The sequence below is a fragment of the Myodes glareolus genome, chromosome 9 (assembly GCF_982192425.1).
Source record: "Myodes glareolus chromosome 9, mMyoGla1.1, whole genome shotgun sequence".
In the NCBI taxonomy this organism is placed as follows: Eukaryota; Metazoa; Chordata; class Mammalia; order Rodentia; family Cricetidae; genus Myodes; species Myodes glareolus.
Window position 1 is genome coordinate 22635644 of NC_142034.1, and position 20338 is coordinate 22655981.

Here is a 20338-nt window from a genome sequence, read left to right on the forward strand (position 1 = left end):
TTTGAATCCACGCAGGGTATCTTAGCCACCACCTTGAGGTGTTAGAGACAGAGGAACTGGACCATCCACTGGCCACCTGGGTTCTTCCAATGTATAGGAAATTGGTGGTGTGTTGTGAAAGGGTCAGGTTGTGAAAAATAGGATTGCTGATGTAGTCTGGCTGCTGAGATGGACTGGACTGCCACTCAGCTGCCAGGCCCATGATGCTAATGGAGACAGAGCTGTGAAGAATGGGTACAGGTTGTCTTTAGACACTAGAACCTCCAGATGCTCTTATGACATTTCTATGAGCATTTTGAATCCATGCATCTAAGCATTGTTGTAAGCTTTTGAAAATAAATCTCTAGAGACATTGGTTTTCTTTATCAATTTTGAACAGTTTAACAAATGTCTTCCAGAAGGAGGAAGGCTATTCTTGAGTCCTTCATCCATCATTTCTGGATTCCTTTAAGTAGATCTTGGATCTTCATAGCTTGCCTTTCATTTCTTCTTTAATGTTTTCTGTTTTTAAGCCTGTGCGATATGCTGACAATTTCCTCATCTATGATTTCTAGTTCACCTATTCTCTTTTCGTCGTTATCCAATCTAATCTGATGCTTAATAAATCAGCTGGGCTTTAAAATTAGTATTAGACTTTTAGAAAATAAGAACATTTTATTATTAATTTAAAATTAGATTTGGCCTTAATACATTTTTATATATTATGTGTGTGTGTGTGTGTGTGTGTGTGTGTGCATGCGCACACATGTGAAACTCAGAGGATAACTTAAAGGAGTTAATTCTCTCCTTCCACTATGTAGATGTCAGGAATGTGGACTTGGTGGGTAGGTTGGCAACAAACTTCAACCTTTACCTGCTGTGCTATCTCACTGACTTCAATAAATGCAATTTTAACAGAGATAGCCATGATATATTTGGTTTTATTACAAATAATGCTTAGTCATTAAAGCTAACAATACTTTAGTACATAAAATAATGACCAAATACATAAAAATAAGAAAGAAGAATGGTGATGTGGAAATGTATATTCTTTTTTCTTTTTTAAATTAATTTTATTTGGCTATACATTTTTCTCTGCTCCCCTCTCTTCCTCTTCCCTCCCCTTCAACCCTCTCCCATGGTCCCCATGCTACCAATTTTCCCAGGAGATATTGTCTTTTTCTACTTCCCATGTAGATTAGATCCATGTATGCCTCTCTTAGGGTCCTCATTGTTGTCTAGGTTCTCAGGATTGTGAATTGTAGGCTGCTTTTCTTTGGTTTATGTCTAAAAGCCACTTATGAGTGAGTATATAGAACGTTTCAGAGTATGGGTTACCTCATTCAATATGATGTTTTCTAGATTCATCCATTTGCCTGCAAATTTCAAGATGTCATTATTATTTTCTGCTGTGTAGTACTCCATTGTGTAAATGTACCACATTTTTCTTATTAATTCTTCAGCTGAGAGGAATTTAGGATGCTTCTAGGTTCTGACTATGACAAACAGTGCTGCTATGAACATAGTTGAGCACATGTCCTTGTGGTATGATTGAGCATCCTTTGGCTATATACTCAAAAGTTGTATTGCTGGGTCTTGAGGAAGGTTTTTCCTTAATTTTCTGAGAAATTGCCACATTGATGTCTAAAGGGGCTATACAAATTTGCACTCGCACTAGCAATGGAGGAGTGTTCCCTTTATCCCACGTCCTCTCCAGCGTAAGTTGTCATCAGTGTTTTTGATCTTGGCCATTCTTACAGGTATAAGATGGAATCTCAGAGTTGTTTTGATTTAATGGCTAAATCAAATCTCTGGTGGCTAAGGATGTTGAACATTTTCTTAAGTGTCTTTCAGCTATTTTGGATTTCTCTGTTCGGAGTTCTCTGTTTAGTTCTGTTCTCCATTTTTTAAATTGGATTATTTGTTCTTTGGATGACCAATTTCTTGAATTCCTTATATATTTTGGAGATCAGAACTCTGTCTGATATGGGGTTGGTAAAGATCTTTTCCCATTCTGTAACTTCTGGAGACACCACAATCTCTGACTTCAAACTCTGTTACAGAGATACAGTACTGAGAACAGCCTGGTATTGGCATAAGAACAGACAGGAGGACCAATGGAGCCAAATCGAGACCCAGATATTAATCCACACACCTATGAACTCCTGATTTTTGACAAAAAAGCTAAAAATATAAAATAAAAAAGAGAAAGCATATAAATTAAGCAAATGGTGCTGGAATAACTGGATATCAACATGTAGAAGAATGAAAATAGATCCATGTCTATCACCATGCACAAAACTCAGATCCAAATGGATCAAAGACCTAAACATAAAGTCAACCACACTGAACCTCATAGAATAGAAAGTGGGAAGTAAACTTGAACTCATTGACACAGGAGACCACTTCCTAAATATAACCCCACAAGCGCAGCTACTGAGAGTAACAAATAATAAATGGGACCTCCTGAAACTGAAAAGCTTCTGTAAAGCAAAGGACATGGTCAACAAGGAAATGTATATTCTTTATCTTAAAAAAAGGATACATGTGATTCAAGTATCACATGTACTCACTCATAAGTGGTTTTTAGATATAAATCAAAGAAAATCAGCCCACAAATCATAATCATAGAGAACTTAGACAACAATGAGGATGCTAAGAAAGACATATATAGATCTAATCTACATGGGAAGTAGAAAAAGACAAGATCTCCTGAGTAAGTTGGGAGCATGGGGACCTTGGGGGAGGGTTGAAGGGGAGGGGAGAGGCAGGTAGGGAAGTAGAGAAAAATGTAGCACTCAACAAAAATGAATAGAAAGAAGGATACATGGAGCTCTTCACCAAACATCCTACAAAATGAACATCAATTTCTAGATATCACCAAAACTATTTAGAGATCCATTTAATTTTATAAAAGTGGATTTGTCATTTGGTAAAAAGAAAAAAATCCAAACTAAAACCCAGTGTACAGACTCCTAAAATTCTAAGAAGGTCTGCAGAGCAAATCTTAATAAAATTACATTTATAAAACACAGTTGACAAATAATTATTGTGCCTTTACTCACTGAGCCATCTTATTGGCTTACCAGCTATAATTTTTAAGGTAATATACAAACAGATTTTGTTATGGCTATCTCTGTGTACCTTTTTGGTGGAGGGGGTTGTGTGTACTACTGTGGAGTAAGGTCTCATTGCTTAACCAATTACCATTCTAAGTTACTCCAAACCAACTAGATAAAGTTTTATAGCCAATAGCATATTGTTGCATCTAAATTTCTGGGATATAATTATACTGCCAACTTAGAAAGAACATTTTAGCTTAAAGAGATACCAAGAAAATCTGATATTGCTCGATTCTATCATTACGCCTTTAATTCATCAATAGTACATAAATACAGAAAATGTGTAAGCCATGGTTTTTCTTGCCCCATCCCCCTACTGCATTTGATTTCCGGTTCCAGGTTATGTCAGATGAGATTGTGAAATTATCCATTTGTAGTGTGTTGATGGACCTGGGAAAGCAATGAGGATCAGTGGATTAGGGTGCCGGTGATAAGATTACAAATAATCATTTCTTTATGCTGAGGCTCAGTTTCCCTACTAGCAAAAGAGGGAAGTATGGAAAAAAGATCATAAGACCCTGGCATCTTCTTGTTCAAGATTTCCATTCTCTCTTTGGACCGTCTTGGCATTTGGGGTTTACGTGAGGAGGTGGAAGAGATTTCAGATGACTTTGAGGTGCAGCTGTAGCTGAAGAGATTGGATCTCTCAGGGAGTATCTCTCTTTGAGGTCTACTTTGTCACCTGCTGTGAGGACAGTGAGAAGCCCTTCCTCTGCATTGATAAGGCATCCCCCTTGACTGAGTATCAAATAATGCTCTTCTTAACAGAGTAGAAGTGGTGCCTTATGCACAGGCTGTCTACAATGACGTGCTTCTTGGATGATTGTTCCTAAATCACAAACTTTTGTGAGTCATGGAGTTCAAACAAGCTCGGCATCTCTGAACTGTTTCAAGTGCAATTATCTTTCAAGGTCAAAATACTGTATAAAACTGTGATCATTGAGACCAAAGCCCACACACTTTGTAATGAAGCGTACAAAGGCAATATGGTGGAAAGACTCTATGGAATGGACATCTTCACTCTGCATGTTTGAGAACTCAGTTTACTAAAGTTCAGTGTGGATGTCCCTCTATGAACACAGGTGTTGTACACAGTAGGCATACCTGTGTGACACAAGGAGGGTCCTGACTTTTTGATTCACCCAGCACCCTCTCCATGGTCCTGATTGTGCACTCATGATCTTGTGGATGTATTTGGCAGTTTTCACGCAATGCATTCTCTCTCTGTCTCTGTCCTTGTCTCTCTCTGTATGAACTAGAGGTTGACACTGGGTGTCTTCCTCAACTGTTCTCCACTTCACTGTTTGACATGAAGTCACTGAACCTTGAACTCACTAACTGACTAGGCTAGCTGTCCTGAGAGTCTCGGAGATCGTCTGTGTTCATCTTCCCAGTGTTGGGATTGCAGCTGTGCGTCTCTGTGTCCAGCTGCAAATGCGGGTGCTGGGGATCTAAATTCATATCTTTATGTTTGTGTGGTAAGCATCTTACTGACACCCATCTGTCCAGTCTGCACTGATATAGGAGGGTCTTCTTTCTATGTGTTGCTTTCATTGGTTAAATAAAGAAACTGCCTTGGCCTTTTGATAGGACAGCAGCTTAGATAGGTGGAGTAGACAAAACAGAATTCTGGGAGGAAGAAGGCAGTGAGGTAGACGCCATGGCTCTCCTCTCCGAGATGGACATAGGTTAGACTCATTCTGGTAAGTCACAGTCATGTGGTGATATACAGATTATTAGAAATGGGTTAATCAATATGTAAGAGTTAGCCAAGAAGAGGCTAGAACTAATGGGCCAGGCAATGTTTAAATGAATACAGTTTCTGTGTAATTATTTTGGGTATAAAGCTAGCCTGAAGCCAGGTGGTGAGAACACAGCCTGCCACTCCATTTACAACACCGCACAACCTCATCTTTGATAAGCTTTTTTCCTTGTCCATCTGGGATGCTGCAAACTCATTCCCTTCGTTGTTTTTCACCCTTTCTCTGTTTCTCTGGAATTTCCAAAGTTTGGTCCTCAGCTATTGCTCTTCTCTCTATACTTTTTCCCCTTGTCCATTTTCATAACTCTCACACCTGCGCCCCAATTACTACCATATCTGTGATTATCATCCCTACCGTTCACTCTATCCTTTGACTGCTTTGACTCCCTTATTGCTGCTTTCCTGGACTGGCATAATAATCTCCTTGCTGGTCTGTCTGTATTTAACCTTTTCCTTCTCTTTTCTAAAACCGGCAAACATTTGTGGAAATGGTATCTCAGAACTTTAATCACACCACAGGGTGTTGATATCAGGATGGTCCAAACCCCTTAGCTCTTCCACAGAAGACTGGTGGCATATGGATGTAGCATCTATAGATGCTATTTTTCTGTCATTTCCCTTCACTGACACCTAGACTTGCTCGAGGTCCTCCGCCATGCTGGGTTTCCCTGCTGAGTTATTGTGTTTGCACCAAATACCACCCAGATATCCCCCTTTTACCTTCTCTGTTTCTTAGACACCACACCATGCTCTACCCCAGCTCAGATCCTTGTCTGTGAACGCTTACTCTCCCCAATTTTCAAACCTTGCATATGTTACTTGTTGCTTCCTGCCTTGGCTTATTGCTTCCTATTAGTGTCTTCATCTATTTGACCCCTACTGACTCAATATGTCCATCATGTAACAAACAGAGAGATAGAGAGAGATAAACACACAGGTCAGGACAACGTCATGCTCAGGGTGAAGCAAGAGGAGAGCTCAGAGGAGAGGTTTGAAAGGGAACTGGGCTGTCTATATAACAGCAGTGAGAAATGATGAAAAGAATAGAAACTGATGTTAGATACACAGCTGCATAACCCGATCTCCTACCTTCTATACTTTGGTTTACCATTGTAGAATGAGGATGCTATCATTTGCCTTGGAGACCCGTGCAGAGGGTGCCAAGGTTTAAGATTTGTGAGAAATGCCAGCATTGTCTGGGAACTGTGCAGGCTTCCAACAAGTGTGAGTACCCTCTGCCAGTATCACTAGTCCACCTTCCACTCTAGTGCCCTGGCTGAGTAAAGCCGTGATCCAAGGTTTATCAGTAATTTGGTTGGTGGAAGTGTCTAGAATCCATGTCACAAGAAACTAGACTGTTTTAGCATCTGGTCCTCTCTTTGAGAACCATGAACCTGACGTTTGGAAATTGGACCTAGGAAGAATTCTGTTTCTCTGTTTCAGCAAGCAGAGCCAGAGGCTCACTGAAGTGTCAGGGCCCTCATGGAATGGCAACACTGTCCCTCGACCTGCCACACCTTATTAATGAAGGCCGGGCCTTTCATGAGTCTTGTCCTTTGAAGTCATACCACGAAGCTCTTACCTCATGATGCACAGCATGGTAGAGGAGTCCTGACTGAGGGAGAAGCCCGAGTAAAGTCTTTTATGAGGTGAGGGAATCTTCTGAGAAGCATAACAAATGCATGGGGAAGCCTTTGACCATCACTAAATGAGCAAAGCCAAAGGAAAAAAAAAGGACTACCCTATGTGTCCACACCCTCTTTGGGATGAGTATAAATGCTCACCAGAGGAAGTGGGTCCACAGCTCTGAGGCTTGAAGAATCTACTCTGTGTCTTCAGCCAGGCACCTCACTCCCTCCAACACCATGCCATACAACTGCTGTCTGCCTGCCCTGAGCTGCCGCACCAGCTGCTCTTCCCGGCCCTGCATACCCAACAGCTGCCATGGCTGCACCCTGCCCGGGGCCTGCAACATCCCTGCCAATATCGGCAACTGCAATTGGTTCTGTGAGGGCTCCTTCAATGGCAACGAGAAGGAGACCATGCAGTTCCTGAATGACCGCCTAGCCAGCTACCTGGAGAAGGTGAGGCAGCTGGAGAGAGAGAACGCAGAACTGGAACGTCAGATCCAGGAGAGGAACCAGCAGCAGGACCCTCTGGTGTGCCCTGCCTACCAGGCCTACTTCAGGACCATCGAGGAGCTGCAGCAGAAGGTGAGGGGATGGGCATCACAGTATCCCTAACAGGAAGTTGTCAGAACATTTGATACACAGAAATGACTTGAGCTCTTGTTATGGTGGAAAAATGTGATACCCATATTTCCAGTTTCTTAAACATTTTTCTGGAGGACTCATCTATTTTCATACTGGAAACTCTTAGTTTTGAATCTTGGCATAAATTAGATGAGGTGGAGCTATAGAAGTTTAGATAACTCCCCACTATTACTAAGAGTGGCCTCTGGGTGCTTCTGAGCTTTGAAAATATTCCCTTGAGGTAAGAGAAAAGAACTGAGCCCAAGAAGGAAACCACCGAGTAGAAAGGACCATGTTTTTCTCCCTTAACTGAGTGTGTGGATGCTCTGACCTCTGGTTGCCCTCCTCACCTTATAACCTTGACCCCATTGTTTTGACCTGGACACCCCTAGATTCCCTTGGTGCACAGTATCCAGTGGAGAACTAGTGTATTTGGCTAAACCTAGAAAGATAGGACAGAAGATAAAAATGGTACCAAGTCATCCAGGATGGCCATGAGACTGTAACAACCTCCCTTGCCTAGGCCCCTACACCTGCTGCTTTGTGTTTATCTTGTCCATTTGATGGAAAGTTTCTTAACAGTGTGATTTTTTTTAGCTCTTAGAGCTATACCAACCAAATAGCAGCCATTTTTCACAAACATGAATAGATTTTTAAAATCAGCTTCTCATTATTGTTTATTAAGAAAGGGAAAGAAGACCATATGCTAATGTTTCTTGGTGTATTTGCATGTCTGTCTTCAGATTTACTTCCTCAGATAATTTTTGAGCATCTGTTGTACATGGATAACTTTCAATAGATACAGGATATACTATGATTTTTTTTTTAAAAAATTCTGATGTTTTCATACAAACAAATCAACAGGATTTCTGGTGATGAAAAGAACCAAGCTCACATTATTACACTTTATAACTTCTAGATCTTGTGTGGCAAATCTGAGAACGCCAGGCTGGTAGTGCAAATCGACAATGCCAAGCTGGCCTCTGATGACTTCAGGACCAAGTGAGTGGGCAGATGGTGGAGGGGGGCAGGCTTTTTTGCTTGTGTCTTCCATCTCCTTTCTCTCCTTCCCCTTAGTTTGCTGTCCACACAGACAAATACTGACCAAGATTTCCCCTAGGCCTTTCCCTTAGACCTGAACTCCCTCCTCTTCCCCATTGTAGATTGGTGTTTCCACCCCAAATCTCAACTCCATTGAACTGTGTGTCTGGGGTAGCACGGTCTCCTACTAGGCACAGAACTCAATGAGAATGTGGGAGGTGCCTTCCTTCTGGAAGCCTCGGAATTTACAAGCTCTTGTCTCCTTAGATTCACTGGCATTGTGAAAGCAATTGCGGTGCTTTTGCCTTTAGGAACTACTGCTGGGTCTTGATAACTTAAGTGGAGGGAGATGGTTGTAAAAACTAGTATCTTTAATTCCTAGTTATCCAACAAACCAAACCAAACCAAACCAAACCAAACCAAACCAAACCAAACCAAAGCAGAGTCGAGGCCAGGCATATTCCTACCCAGTCTGTCCCTAATTCTCCCGTGATTGCAGGTATGAGACAGAGCTGTCCCTGCGGCAGCTGGTAGAGTCGGACATCAATGGCCTGCGCAGAATCCTGGACGAGCTGACCCTGTGCAAGTCTGATCTGGAGGCACAGGTGGAGTCCCTGAAGGAGGAGCTGCTGTGTCTCAAGCAGAACCATGAGCAGGTGAAGTTTCCCAAAGTGAAGTACACGGTCGAACTGGCTAGGACATGTTTCTGACTGCCACAGGCTATGGGAGGAGCTGTGGGTTGAACCTCAATTAGCCCAGAAAGATGTTCTCTAAACAAAAAAGGATTTGTAGAGAATGAGTAATCTTAAAAAAAAAAATCGTGATAGGAGATTAGGATTTTCTGCTAGAGGCAGGAACAAGAATAAAGGAAGTTGGCTAGCTCAGTCAGGACCAAGGGAAGGTCAGAGCCAAGGCAGCAATTGGAGCCTCTGTCACTCCCAGGTGAGAGCCTATGTGGATGCCACTAAGATTCTCTGTTTTGTAAGTTAGGGCCACACAACAAGAGGGCTGAGCTAGACTCAAACCACAGCTCTTCATCCTCATCCAAAACCCTTCCTGCTCTTTGTGTTGCTTGGCAGAAACATGGAGTAAAGTGCTCCCCAGTACACACCAGTCGCTGGCACACAGGGAGCAGATATGAGCAAAATATAAATCCCGGAACCTGCATGTGGTGACAGCTAACACTCATGAAGAGCTTGTTATGCACCAAATTTCCACTATGCACTGAGAGCCTCTGAAGTCATTCTTTTTTTTTTTTCTTTTAAAAAAAGAGGAAGACTATAAATATTCTAGAACAGTGGTTCCCAACCTGTGGGTTGTGACCCCCTTGGGGAAGGTCGAAGGATGTTTCACAGGGGTCACCGAAGACCATTTGTATATCAGATATTTATATTCCAATTCCTAACAGTAACAAAATTACAGTTATGAAGTAGCAGCAAAAATAATTTTATGGTTGGGGGTCACCACAACATGAGGAACTGTATGAAAGGGTCGCAGCATTAAGAAGGTTAAGAACAACTGCTCTAGAGGCTTCTAGAAGTTATATGAGAGTGATAAAGATGAGATACAAGTTAAGTCTGTTTCAAGGCTCTGCAAGGTCGGGACCAAGTTCTGTTGGCTCCATTAGAGATCAGTAGAAAAATGTATAGATGTTCAACTTCCTTCAGGAAAATTCACACTGGCAGGACCAACACATTGCGAGTTAAGGCTCTTTTGTCCAAGGTTGACAGGTTTTGAAGCAAATATTCTTTATTTTCTTTGTAGTTAGACTTTGTCTACTACATTAAAAACTTAAGGATACAGTGAGATATTCTAGCAAGACTTGGGACCTGGGCTGTTACGGAGTAGAAATTAAATGGTTTTCAGCTATGTCTCAGCTCTGATGTGAACTGACCACATCCCTTTAGATAAGAAGTATTATGTTGGGTATGAAGGGCAGAAAAAGAATCAGTCAATAACTGGCCATAGGGAAAAGGATGCTGGGATGGAAGGGAATAGAGATTGTGTCACTGACCATGGGGAAAATGATGCGGGGAAGGAAGGGAATGGATATTATAGAATGATCACATGCACCAGCAGTCCAACTGTATTCTCTCAAGGAGAGCATCAAGACCTTTTCTGATATCATAAATTTTCCTCTTTCCCCCACCAGGAAGTCAACACCCTGCGCTGCCAGCTTGGAGACCGCCTCAATGTAGAGGTGGACGCTGCTCCCACTGTGGACCTGAACCGCGTGCTCAATGAGACCAGGTGTCAGTACGAGGCCCTGGTGGAAACCAACCGCAGAGAAGTGGAGGAATGGTTCACCACACAGGTGGGCATCTGAGTTCATGGCCACCCAGGAACTGAGTCCCCCAGGACTCTAAGGCAGGGTCTGAGCCTGTCTCTGCCTTTGCCTCTTGCAGACCGAGGAGCTGAACAAGCAGGTGGTGTCCAGCTCAGAGCAGCTGCAGTCCTGCCAGGCAGAGATCATCGAGCTGAGACGCACAGTCAACGCCCTGGAGATCGAGCTGCAGGCCCAGCACAACCTGGTGTGTAGTATCCAGACCTGCTGCTGAGCAGTGTGGAGTCAGGAGGCAGAGTCACTGCGATGCCCTTGGGGCAATGCCCTCTTCCTAGCTCTTGAAGGCTGTGACTCCTTTGCAAGGCCATGCAGGGACCTTTAGAGGGGACAGCTGTTTGACAGCCTCTGTCTTCTCCTCCCACAGAGAAACTCTCTGGAAAACACACTGACAGAGAGCGAGGCTCGCTACAGCTCCCAGTTGTCCCAGGTGCAGTGCCTGATCACCAACGTGGAGTCCCAGCTTGGTGAGATCCGGGCTGACCTGGAGCGTCAGAACCAGGAGTACCAGGTGCTGCTGGACATCCGGGCCAGGCTGGAGTGTGAGATCAACACGTACAGAGGCCTGCTGGAGAGCGAGGACTGCAAGTGAGTATGGGCTGAAAGGCTCTTCTAGGGGTGAGTTGTTTTCTTGGTTAAAATGAATGTATCCCTTCAAACATCTGCTTGCAGACATTCAAAGGCATGTCTGAATACTGTTCTCTTTTCAGTGTCTTCCTGTGTGTTTAATGCACCCTGCTCTAAGTTGCTCCATTGATTTTCTTTCTCCAGGCTCCCTTGCAATCCCTGCGCCACAACTAATGCATGTGACAAGCCCATTGGGCCCTGCGTCTCTAACCCCTGTGTCACAAGACCTCGGTGTGGGCCTTGCAACAGTTTCGTGCGCTAGAGTTACCACTGCCAGAAGGGGGACAAAGGTACCAGTTACAACTTAACTCCAGCTCATCCTAAGACCTCAAAAAGCAACCACACCGGACAAAGACAGACTGGGTCCTGGGGTCAGCTGCAGACTGCAGAGCACTTCCTGGCTTGAACCTCGAGCACTGGAGATGCAAAGTCTGTCTTTTAAGGAACCGACAATAGGATCAAAGACTGTCTCCCATCACAAGGTGTCTACATACCCAATGTTATACTTTAATGAAACTTATCGGAATGTGACTTGAAAATAGTCCCACTGAGCGTGGGTGAGTTGGTTGCCACCCGTGTGAAGCAGAGCATAAGTGGGACTTAATGTGGTTTTTTTGTCCCACTTTTCGTCTTTGTAGTTGCAATGCAAATCCTTTGTTTGTCCTTCCAATAAACTCTATTCTGGCATGGAAATCCTAGCTGTCTGTTTTGCTCAACAGTAACCAGTGTTTTCCCATTGCATGAAAAGCCCGTTCACCCCTACGCCCTGTGTGGAGCCTGTGATTTCTGTCAAGGAAAAAGCCTTTTTTAGATGCCACCCATGGGCCAGAATCAGCACCAAGAGAATAGAAAGCGGAGGTGGGTCCAGGTCTGGGTGGTGTTAGTGACTGTGGTCCAGGTTGGTTTCGCCAGTAGGGAACATCTGTGTTGAGACTTAAAAAGAGGGAAGAAGAAACATCCAGAGGGGAAGAACATTCCAGGAATGACACTGGCATGTCAAGAGAGGGGACAAAGCTGCGGCTGTGAGCATGAAGGGGCCAGTGTGACAGCAGCGAGGAGCAGCAAGGGGGCAGAGCGGGAAGTGGCTGGGGTGGGCAGGGCTCATGGTCCTAGGGAGGAACTGATTCTCTCTCTCTCTCTCTCTCTCTCTCTCTCTCTCTCTCTCTCTCTTCTATCTATCTATTGTCTGTCTGTTCGTCTATCTCTCTCTCTCTCTTCTATCTATCTATTGTCTGTCTGTTCGTCTATCTATCTATCTATCTATCTATCTATCTATCTATCAATCATCAATTTTTGTGTGTTTTCTATCTATTGTCTGTCTATTCGTCTATCTATCTATCTATCAATCATCAATTTTTCTGTGTTTTGTGTGTGTGTATGCATGCATATGCATATTTATATGAAAGCCAGAAGTTGATACTGGACATCTTCCTCTGTCAATGTTCACCTTGTTCGAGACAAGATCTATCGCAGAACCAGAGCACACCAATTAACTAGTCTAGCGGGTCAGCAAGTCCCACAGATCCTCCCATCCCCACCCCTCCCCCAGTGTTGGGCTTACAGGCACACACCAGGGCATCTGGCTTTCTGTGTGGGTGCTAGGGACTCTAACTCAGGCCCAGCAAACTCTTTGCAGACTGAGCTGTCTTCTCAGCCCCTGATTTTATTTCAAGTAAGAGAAAAGCCTCAGGGGTGTTAAAAGGATGGGTTCGCTGGCATCGCCGTGAAAGGATTGTTTTGGTGGCTGAGTGGGAAATAGGTTCCCAGAACAACCAGATGGAAAATTCTGTGGTGGCAAGGACAGCTGCAGGTCAAGTTCTTTTGATTCTAAAAGGGAATCACTGATATTGAGCATCTACTCACATTCCCATCAGTCAACGGAATGTAAGATAAGAGGTGCCAGAAATCACATGAATTGCTCAAACTCTGAGAAGATAGGATCATGATGCAACGTGCCCTTGGTCATTACGAAACTCATATTGTCACCTTGACAATGTCGTGTGCCAGGCGGATGGGTGAGGCTCACCTGGTTCCTATCTGAGCCCACGGCAGGTGTATGGGTGAAGGTACCTATTTCTCTCATTTTAAAAAACATACAGGGATAAACACCCGTTTGAAATGTAAGAACTAAAGAGACTTATAGGGTCCCCACAGACCTGTGTATAAGAAACTCAATCTTGTGCCTCACAGTGGTTGGAACATTCAGCGCGGATACAAATGACTTCACGTGAAAGCCCAGTAAGGTTGCTGGTGGCCTCTATGTGCTGCAACTAAAAGTTTGGGGTGTGACAAATTTTAATGTAAATGTTTGAAAATTGAAAAGTGGATAAAGGTTAAAAGGATGTAATCCAAACTCCTGCAAATTGGGCTTTCAAAATGATGCTTTAGTTTTTATCTTTTAACTGTGTCTCTGACAAAATATCTCCATTTCTTATGTGTTATGTGGCTTTTCTGAGCCTTAATTCTCTAGGTTGTAAAAAGAAAAATAACCATCTTTCTGTTTAATTTTTCTCTTCCTTTCCCCCTTCCCTGCCACCCCACATACAAGTGCTTTGTGTGTGAGCTTGCGCGAGTGTGTGTGTGTGTGTGTGTGTGTGTGTGTGTGTGTGTGTGTGCGGGCTTGTGTTAGCATGTGCATGAGAAGGCAAATTGATGTCATATTTCTTCTGCGGTCATTTTCTATCATGCATTTGAGGCAGGGTCTCTCAGTGGATCTGCAACTCATTGAGTATGCTAGGTTGGATGGCCAGGGGTCCTTGTATCCCTGTCTTCTCAGTGTTGGGATCACTGGTGAGCACCCAGCATTTTATATGGGTTCTGGGGACCCAAATTCAAGTTCTCATGCTTACTCAGCAAGCACTACCATTGGATTTCTCTCTCTAGTTTACACAGTTAAATTACACACACACACACACACACACATACACACACACTTATTATTATTATTGTATGTTGGTGAGCTCTGGGTTTGACTAAGAAGCCCTACCTCAGGAGCCAGAGGGGTCAAGGACATCACGGTGGGAAGGCTCACACAAACAACTAACCTGGGCTAATAGGGACATGCAGAGATGGACAACCAGGAAGCCTGCATGGGACTGACCTAGGCACTTTGCGTATATGTTATGGTTGTGTCTATTGCTCCTCTTATGGGATTCCTAACAGCAGGGACAAGGGCTGTCTCTGACCTTTTCTTTTTACAGGCTTTTGGGACCCTATTTCTCATGCTGGGTCTCCTTCCTTGATCAGCCTTAACACATGTGGGAGTGCTTAGTCTTACTACAACTTGATATGCCATGTTTTATTGACATCCATGGTCGACTTGCTCTTAAATGGTTGGAGAAGAAAATGGAGGGCATTGAGGGAAGAGGGAAATGGGGAGAAGGGACTGGGAGGGGAGGTTGTGGGGGAAGGCTGCAGCTGGGGTGTAAAATAAATAGATGAAAAAAAAGCCCTACCCCAAAAGAGTAAAGTGGAAAAGTGGTCAAAAGAATAAAATGGAAAAGAGGAAAAGAAGTTTCCTGAGACAGCAACCTTGGGCCTTCTCACACATGCATATAATAGAGATGCGCATGTACCTCTTATGCGCCCACGTGTGAACATACACACACATGTATATGCATAAACACATAAAAAGGAACAGGAAAAGTGTGTGATAAATGAGTAATGGGGATGGGGAGAAGAGAGGTGTGTGGCCCATGGCTACAAAACCAGGTGGAGAGGAGGCCAGAGGTCCCATTGGGTGTGGCTCCCGAAGGTTGCGTGGCAAGCGGTAGACCATCCCTACCCAGAGTGAAATCCTCCTGAGAAAGGCGTTCTGTGGGGGCGAGGGAGGTGATAAAGACAAAAGCTCCAAGATTGCTTTTGGACATAGTCCAGGTCCAATTAGCTCTAACCCCAAGGCAGCGCATCTTGAGTTGAAGTGTAGAGGCACAGATGTGGACTGGTGGGAGGAAGGGAGGCCTTGGTTTCGAGACGGGCTGAGAAGCTGTGGTGAGTGTCATCACACATTTGGACCCAAAGGAAAGGATTTTAGAAAAGTGGATGGGACTTGGATGTAGTTCAGAGTACAGAATGTTTGCTTAACATGCATGAAGCCAGAGACTCAATCCAAGCATTGCAAATGATAGACTTGGTGTGTACACCAGCACTTAGAAAAGTGGAGGCAGGAAGATCAGAAGTTCAATGTTCATTCTGGCTATGGAGTTTGAGGCCCCCCCTGGGCTGTTTGGGACCCTATTTCAACGAATGAAACAAAATAAAAGCTAAAAAGAAACAAGGAAACAGAAACAAAACCAAAAAGGAAGGAAAATTCATATCTGTTTGATTCCTGTGCACTTAAATCAGTTCAGTTCTACTCTGGTTGATGCTGGAAGAAAGGAAAAAGAAAAGAAAAAAAACAGGAAGGAGGAGGAAGCACAGAAGGAGACAAGGAGAAGAGAGCAAAAGGTACTGGTAGAGGAGGAGAAAGAGGCGGAGGAGGGATTGGGGAGGGAGGGCAGGATTTGGAGAAGCAGGAAGGATAATGAAAAGAAAGAAAGAGTAGACTTGCCTTGGACAATCTGTACTTTGCCGTTCGCTTGGTGGATGTTTGCAGCCCCGCCCACCACTGCCGTCTTCCTTGTGGTCTTCATCTTCCCTTTCAAGTCCTACACTGAGCTCTACCCACAGCCAGGGAACTATTTTTTTTTTTGTCCTGATGAGAAAGGGCCAAGCCCTCCTCCTTGTCACCTTGGCACTGTGCTCTTTGAAGGTGGAAAGGCTCCCTATGTTAACAACCACGACACCAACAGGATTAGGCACGGAGCTCTATTTTGAAAGAAAGTCGTTGACAAGAACAGAGTTGCAGGGATCTTTTGAGTGAAGCTCACCGCAAGGGAAATTAAGAAATTAAGTGATTTGGCCACAGAATGACTGGATTTGTGCCCAACTTTTTTTTTCTTTTTCTTTCAGTTCATCAAATGTGTAAGGCAAGAGGCAGGAAGTTGTGTGTCTCAGGGTTCCTCCCAGGACCTAGCTTCATGCCTGTCCTTACTGATCCTCTCTCTGGAGGTCAGGGCTTCTCTGGTTAGACATAGGCTTAACTTAACTGACTGCAACAATAAAACGTGTGTATTAAAGAAAAGTTTAGGTTCTAACAGAGAGACCAGGTGTGACCAAAGAAAAGTTCTCTTTTTCCTTTAGTGAGCATTAGGCTAAATTAGCTAATAATAAGCAATCTTATGTTAATTGTGTACCCAATTAAACAAATAGATTGAAAAATATCTGCTCATGAATCTACCTAGTTGTAAAAAAATACCTTGGAATTATATATTTATTTATAAAATCATAAAACTACAATGCTTATGAATATATGCACATACATATGTATGTATATGTGTGTATGTATCTATCCATCCATCCATCAATCATCCATCCATCTATCTTCTATCTAATCTATCTCTCCATCTATCATCTATCTTATCTATCTATCATCTATCTTATCTATCTATCTATCTATCTATCTATCTATCTATCTATCTATCATCTAGTCTCTGAGAAGAGGAGATTGGAGCAAAAATGTGATAAAAGTCAGGGATGTCCTCGACATTATCAAAAATATGTATTTTTATTTTATGTGTGTGTTTTGCCTGTGTGCATGCAAGTGTGCCTGGTGTGTGCAGTGCCCTTAGAGGTCACCAGAGGGTGGTGATGGATTTCTTAGGACCAGAGTTAGCAAATGGATTTGATCAATCACGTGGATGCTGGGAAAGGAACCCAGGTCCCCTGGAAAAGCAGTCAGAACTCTTAGCCACTGAGCCATCTCTCCATCCCCCCAATGTTAGTGTTTGATTTTTAAATCTCGTTGGAAAACTCAGGCTGGCAGTAGTTTTAGTTCTCTCTCCTTCCACACACCGGTTTCACAGTGCGAAGAGAAAGGCGTACCTGCCCCTGAAGCTTTCGTCTGGAAATTAAACCTTGCCACTGCGTTTCCCATTATTAGCTGAAGAAGGCCACTTGGTCATAGCCGATTTCAAAGCATGCTTAACTTCAACCCATTCCTGCCACATTTCAGAAAGCCAGAGAGACAGGAGTGTTTGGTGATCAGCAGTAGTGACCACTGTGTGTGCTTTCCATGGGGCTTTATTTGTGGGGCTTCTCGAGCCAAATGGTGGTGTGTGTCTCCCAAAGGATCAGCATTTAGATCTGCTGGTGTATTCAGATACCACCATCTGGGGGCTTCTGTAGTCAAGGAGCTTTGCAGACCACCTAGGTAAAGAATCAGACAGCTTTCCCCATAGTTCTTCGGTGTAGGAGTTGGTGGGCTGAGTCCAGGCCGTCATTCTACAAGGCTGTGGCCCTTTGCGGACCTAGTGTTTTAATTGCAGAGGTGTCTCTGTCTAGGGTGACTCCAAGACTTTGTGGTTTATACCTCACTGAAGGGCCATTAACATCGAAATGCAAGCTTTCCAAGTTCAAAAAATATCCTGTGGAAAAGGCAGTCTCCATGTTCGGTTCAGCCCTCTGAGCACTTTACTTTTTTCCCCCTGATAATGGTCAGATACACATGACACATGCTATCTTGCTTGCTCTTTGATGCTTTTTAAAAAGATTTAGACTTAACAAAAAGTATATTTAGTTGTTTGTGTCACGTGGGTTATTTCAAGTATCCAAGCTTATCATATAATCTAAAATAACTTCTGCATTTGCCCCCAGCGCCATGTGCTTATTTCAACAAAAATGTAGTACTCTAAACAAAGAAAAAAAAATTCAGTTTCTCCATCGGTAGCTGCATCGGTAGTGTGTGTGTGTGTGTGTGTGTGTGTGTGTGAGAGAGAGAGAGAGAGAGAGAGAGAGAGAGAGAGAGAGAGAGGGAGGGAGGGAGAGAGAGAGAGTTAGCCCATGTGTGCAGAAGTTAGAGGACGGCTTGCAGGAATTGGTTCTCTCCTTCTACCATGTGGGTCCCAGGGACTGAGCACATGTCAGGCTTGGTAGCAAAGCTCCTTTGCCCACTGAGCCACCCCCATAACCCATTAACAGAACATTTCTATTGGCACAGGATATTCTATAGCAAAACACTGCTCCCAGATCCAAGATTAAGTGAGCACACTACCATTAGGTGAGTGAGTGAGGGTTGCCAGTGCCATAATTTTCTAATTGATACCTTTGACTCCACTATAATATAAAACAAGCCATATTTAATTGTGAGTTCATTTAATAGAAACCCATTGAATGCTTTGCACACACTGCTACTGTAAATTAGTAAATCAAATAGCCGTGTGTGTGTGTGTGTGTGTATGTGTGCGCATGTGTGTGTGTGCACGTGTGTGCGCGCACGTGTGTCTTTGCAACAACCTAAACATTACTTAAGGATATTTTGATGCCAAGATCTTCCTTAAGGGAAAGAGACAATTTCTGTAGTGTAGGTAAGTTTGAAAAGAAAGGACATGGCTGTGGGAGCAGCAGACACGGTCTCAAGCTTTGTGTCCTCTAGTTAAAGTACTTGACCTCCAAGAGCCTTAGTTTACTTATATACAAGGCGAGGTGTCCCAAGGAGGCACTGTGATTAGATGCTTGCCTAGTGTGAAGGATTTACAAAAAGAAATAAAGAACAAAAGCCGAGAAAGAACACCACTCAGACCGCCATGACCAACCACTACAGCCTGGATCAGCACCACGACCACCACCATCACCATCATGACCACCATCACCACTATGGCCACCACCACCACTACCATGACCACAGAAAAACAACACTAATTGTAGATTTTAAACAGCACACACACAGGCAAATCCTACCCATGAATTGCCCAGTGCAGATCCTGGGCTATGGGAGGAGGATGCCTCCTTTTTTGAACTAGTCCCTTAGGCACATAATTTAATACACTTCCCAGATTAAACCAGGTGCGCGCGCGCGTGTGTGAGTGTGTGTGTGTTTTCTCTTTTTTTTCTTTTTTCCCCTTTATTACCTGGTCTCAGGACCTATCTTGTGTCTCTAAACAAAATGAAAGAGCAAACCCCATTGATGCCGAGTATGTAATGCCAGTAGATGAACGCTAGAGGCCGCCAGAACAGAGGGCATGCTTATCCCTTTTTAACCAAAATTTTAGTAGTTGATGAATTTCATCCTTTGACAATTTCATACATGCATAGGGCTCATATCCTCTTTCGTCACCCTCCTTTCCAGGTTAACCCTTCCTGTTCCTTTCCAGACTCATGGCTTTTGGTTTTGATTTGTGACCTGTTTAATTTAATCAGAACCATCTGTGTTAGCATCGGGCTTGGAACAATCCATTGGAGCTTTGGAGCTTGGCGGGGGGGGGGGGGGGGTGGTCACCAACAGTTACACAGTTGAAGGCAATAACTCTCCTCCCTTAATAGGCCAGTAGCAAATGCTCAGTGGTGAGAGATGGAGCCCCCTCTTCCTTCCACACTTGACTGTTGACAATCTCATTCTTCTTCTTTAATGTAAAGATTTATTTATTTTGTTTTACATGTATGATTGTTTTGCCTGCATGTAGGTGTGTGTACCGCTTGCAGGTGTGGTGCCCACGGAGGACAGACAAGGGTGTCGGATCTGGAACTGGAGTTACTGACGGATGTGAACCTCCATGTGGGTGATGAGAGCTGAAGCTGGGTCCTCTGCCAGAGCAACCAATGCTATAAACCATGGAGCCATCTCTCCAGCCCCCAATCTCATTCTTTGCAGACCCAGGGTGGACACAGGGCCAGCTGCAACTTTGTGATAGCAATTGCTGTAGGCTGTATGTTGAAGAGCGGGTGACATTTTGCGTGTCTTCTCCTTGTGTTCTGGCTATCACATTTCCCCCACCCCTCAACAATGTTTCTTGAGCGTGAGAAAGGAAGGTGCAGACATCTTTTTGAAGGTTGAACACTCTTTTGTCTCTAACCCTCAGTTTCTTGTACAGCCACGAGGCTCTATACTCATCACTACCCACTGGAAAGGGAGGATTCTCTGGTTAAAGCCGACAGTGGGCATGCTTACTTTAAAAGCAGCTTTTTAAAATTAGATAACTCATTTTATTCAAGTGTGAATTTCTTCAGCTACGAAAACCAAGGTGGTTTTTAGTAAAGCAGTGTCTGCCACACAGCAGAATAAACTCATGTTATGCAACATGATTAAGTATAAAAAGTGCAACCATGCAAACTAGAAACAAATTAAATGGTGACTTGGGAGACCAACTTTGAAAACATAGCAGGACAAGAAAGAAAAGAT

At 43.6% G+C, this 20338-nt stretch overlaps 1 protein-coding gene across 1 annotated transcript; it reads left to right on the forward strand.

The window, feature by feature from the left end:
- Positions 1 to 6697: 6697 nt before the first annotated feature.
- Positions 6698 to 11817, forward strand: LOC125410838 (keratin, type I cuticular Ha3-I). Its single transcript, XM_087909521.1, has 7 exons — positions 6698 to 7076; positions 8035 to 8117; positions 8656 to 8812; positions 10309 to 10470; positions 10562 to 10687; positions 10865 to 11085; positions 11269 to 11817. The coding sequence occupies exons 1-7, from the start codon at positions 6729 to 6731 to the stop codon at positions 11384 to 11386; spliced, it is 1215 nt and encodes a 404-aa protein (XP_087765647.1). The 5' UTR covers positions 6698 to 6728; the 3' UTR covers positions 11387 to 11817.
- Positions 11818 to 20338: the final 8521 nt, after the last annotated feature.

Excerpts from the sequence above, each read along its gene's own strand:
- LOC125410838 (XM_087909521.1), top strand. The coding sequence starts at position 6,729 with ATGCCATACAACTGCTGTCTGCCTGCCCTGAGCTGCCGCACCAGCTGC. Across the intron at positions 8,118-8,655 it reads TCTGATGACTTCAGGACCAA|GTATGAGACAGAGCTGTCCC; the intron begins GTGAGTGGGCAG and ends CCGTGATTGCAG. Across the intron at positions 10,471-10,561 it reads AGGAATGGTTCACCACACAG|ACCGAGGAGCTGAACAAGCA; the intron begins GTGGGCATCTGA and ends TGCCTCTTGCAG.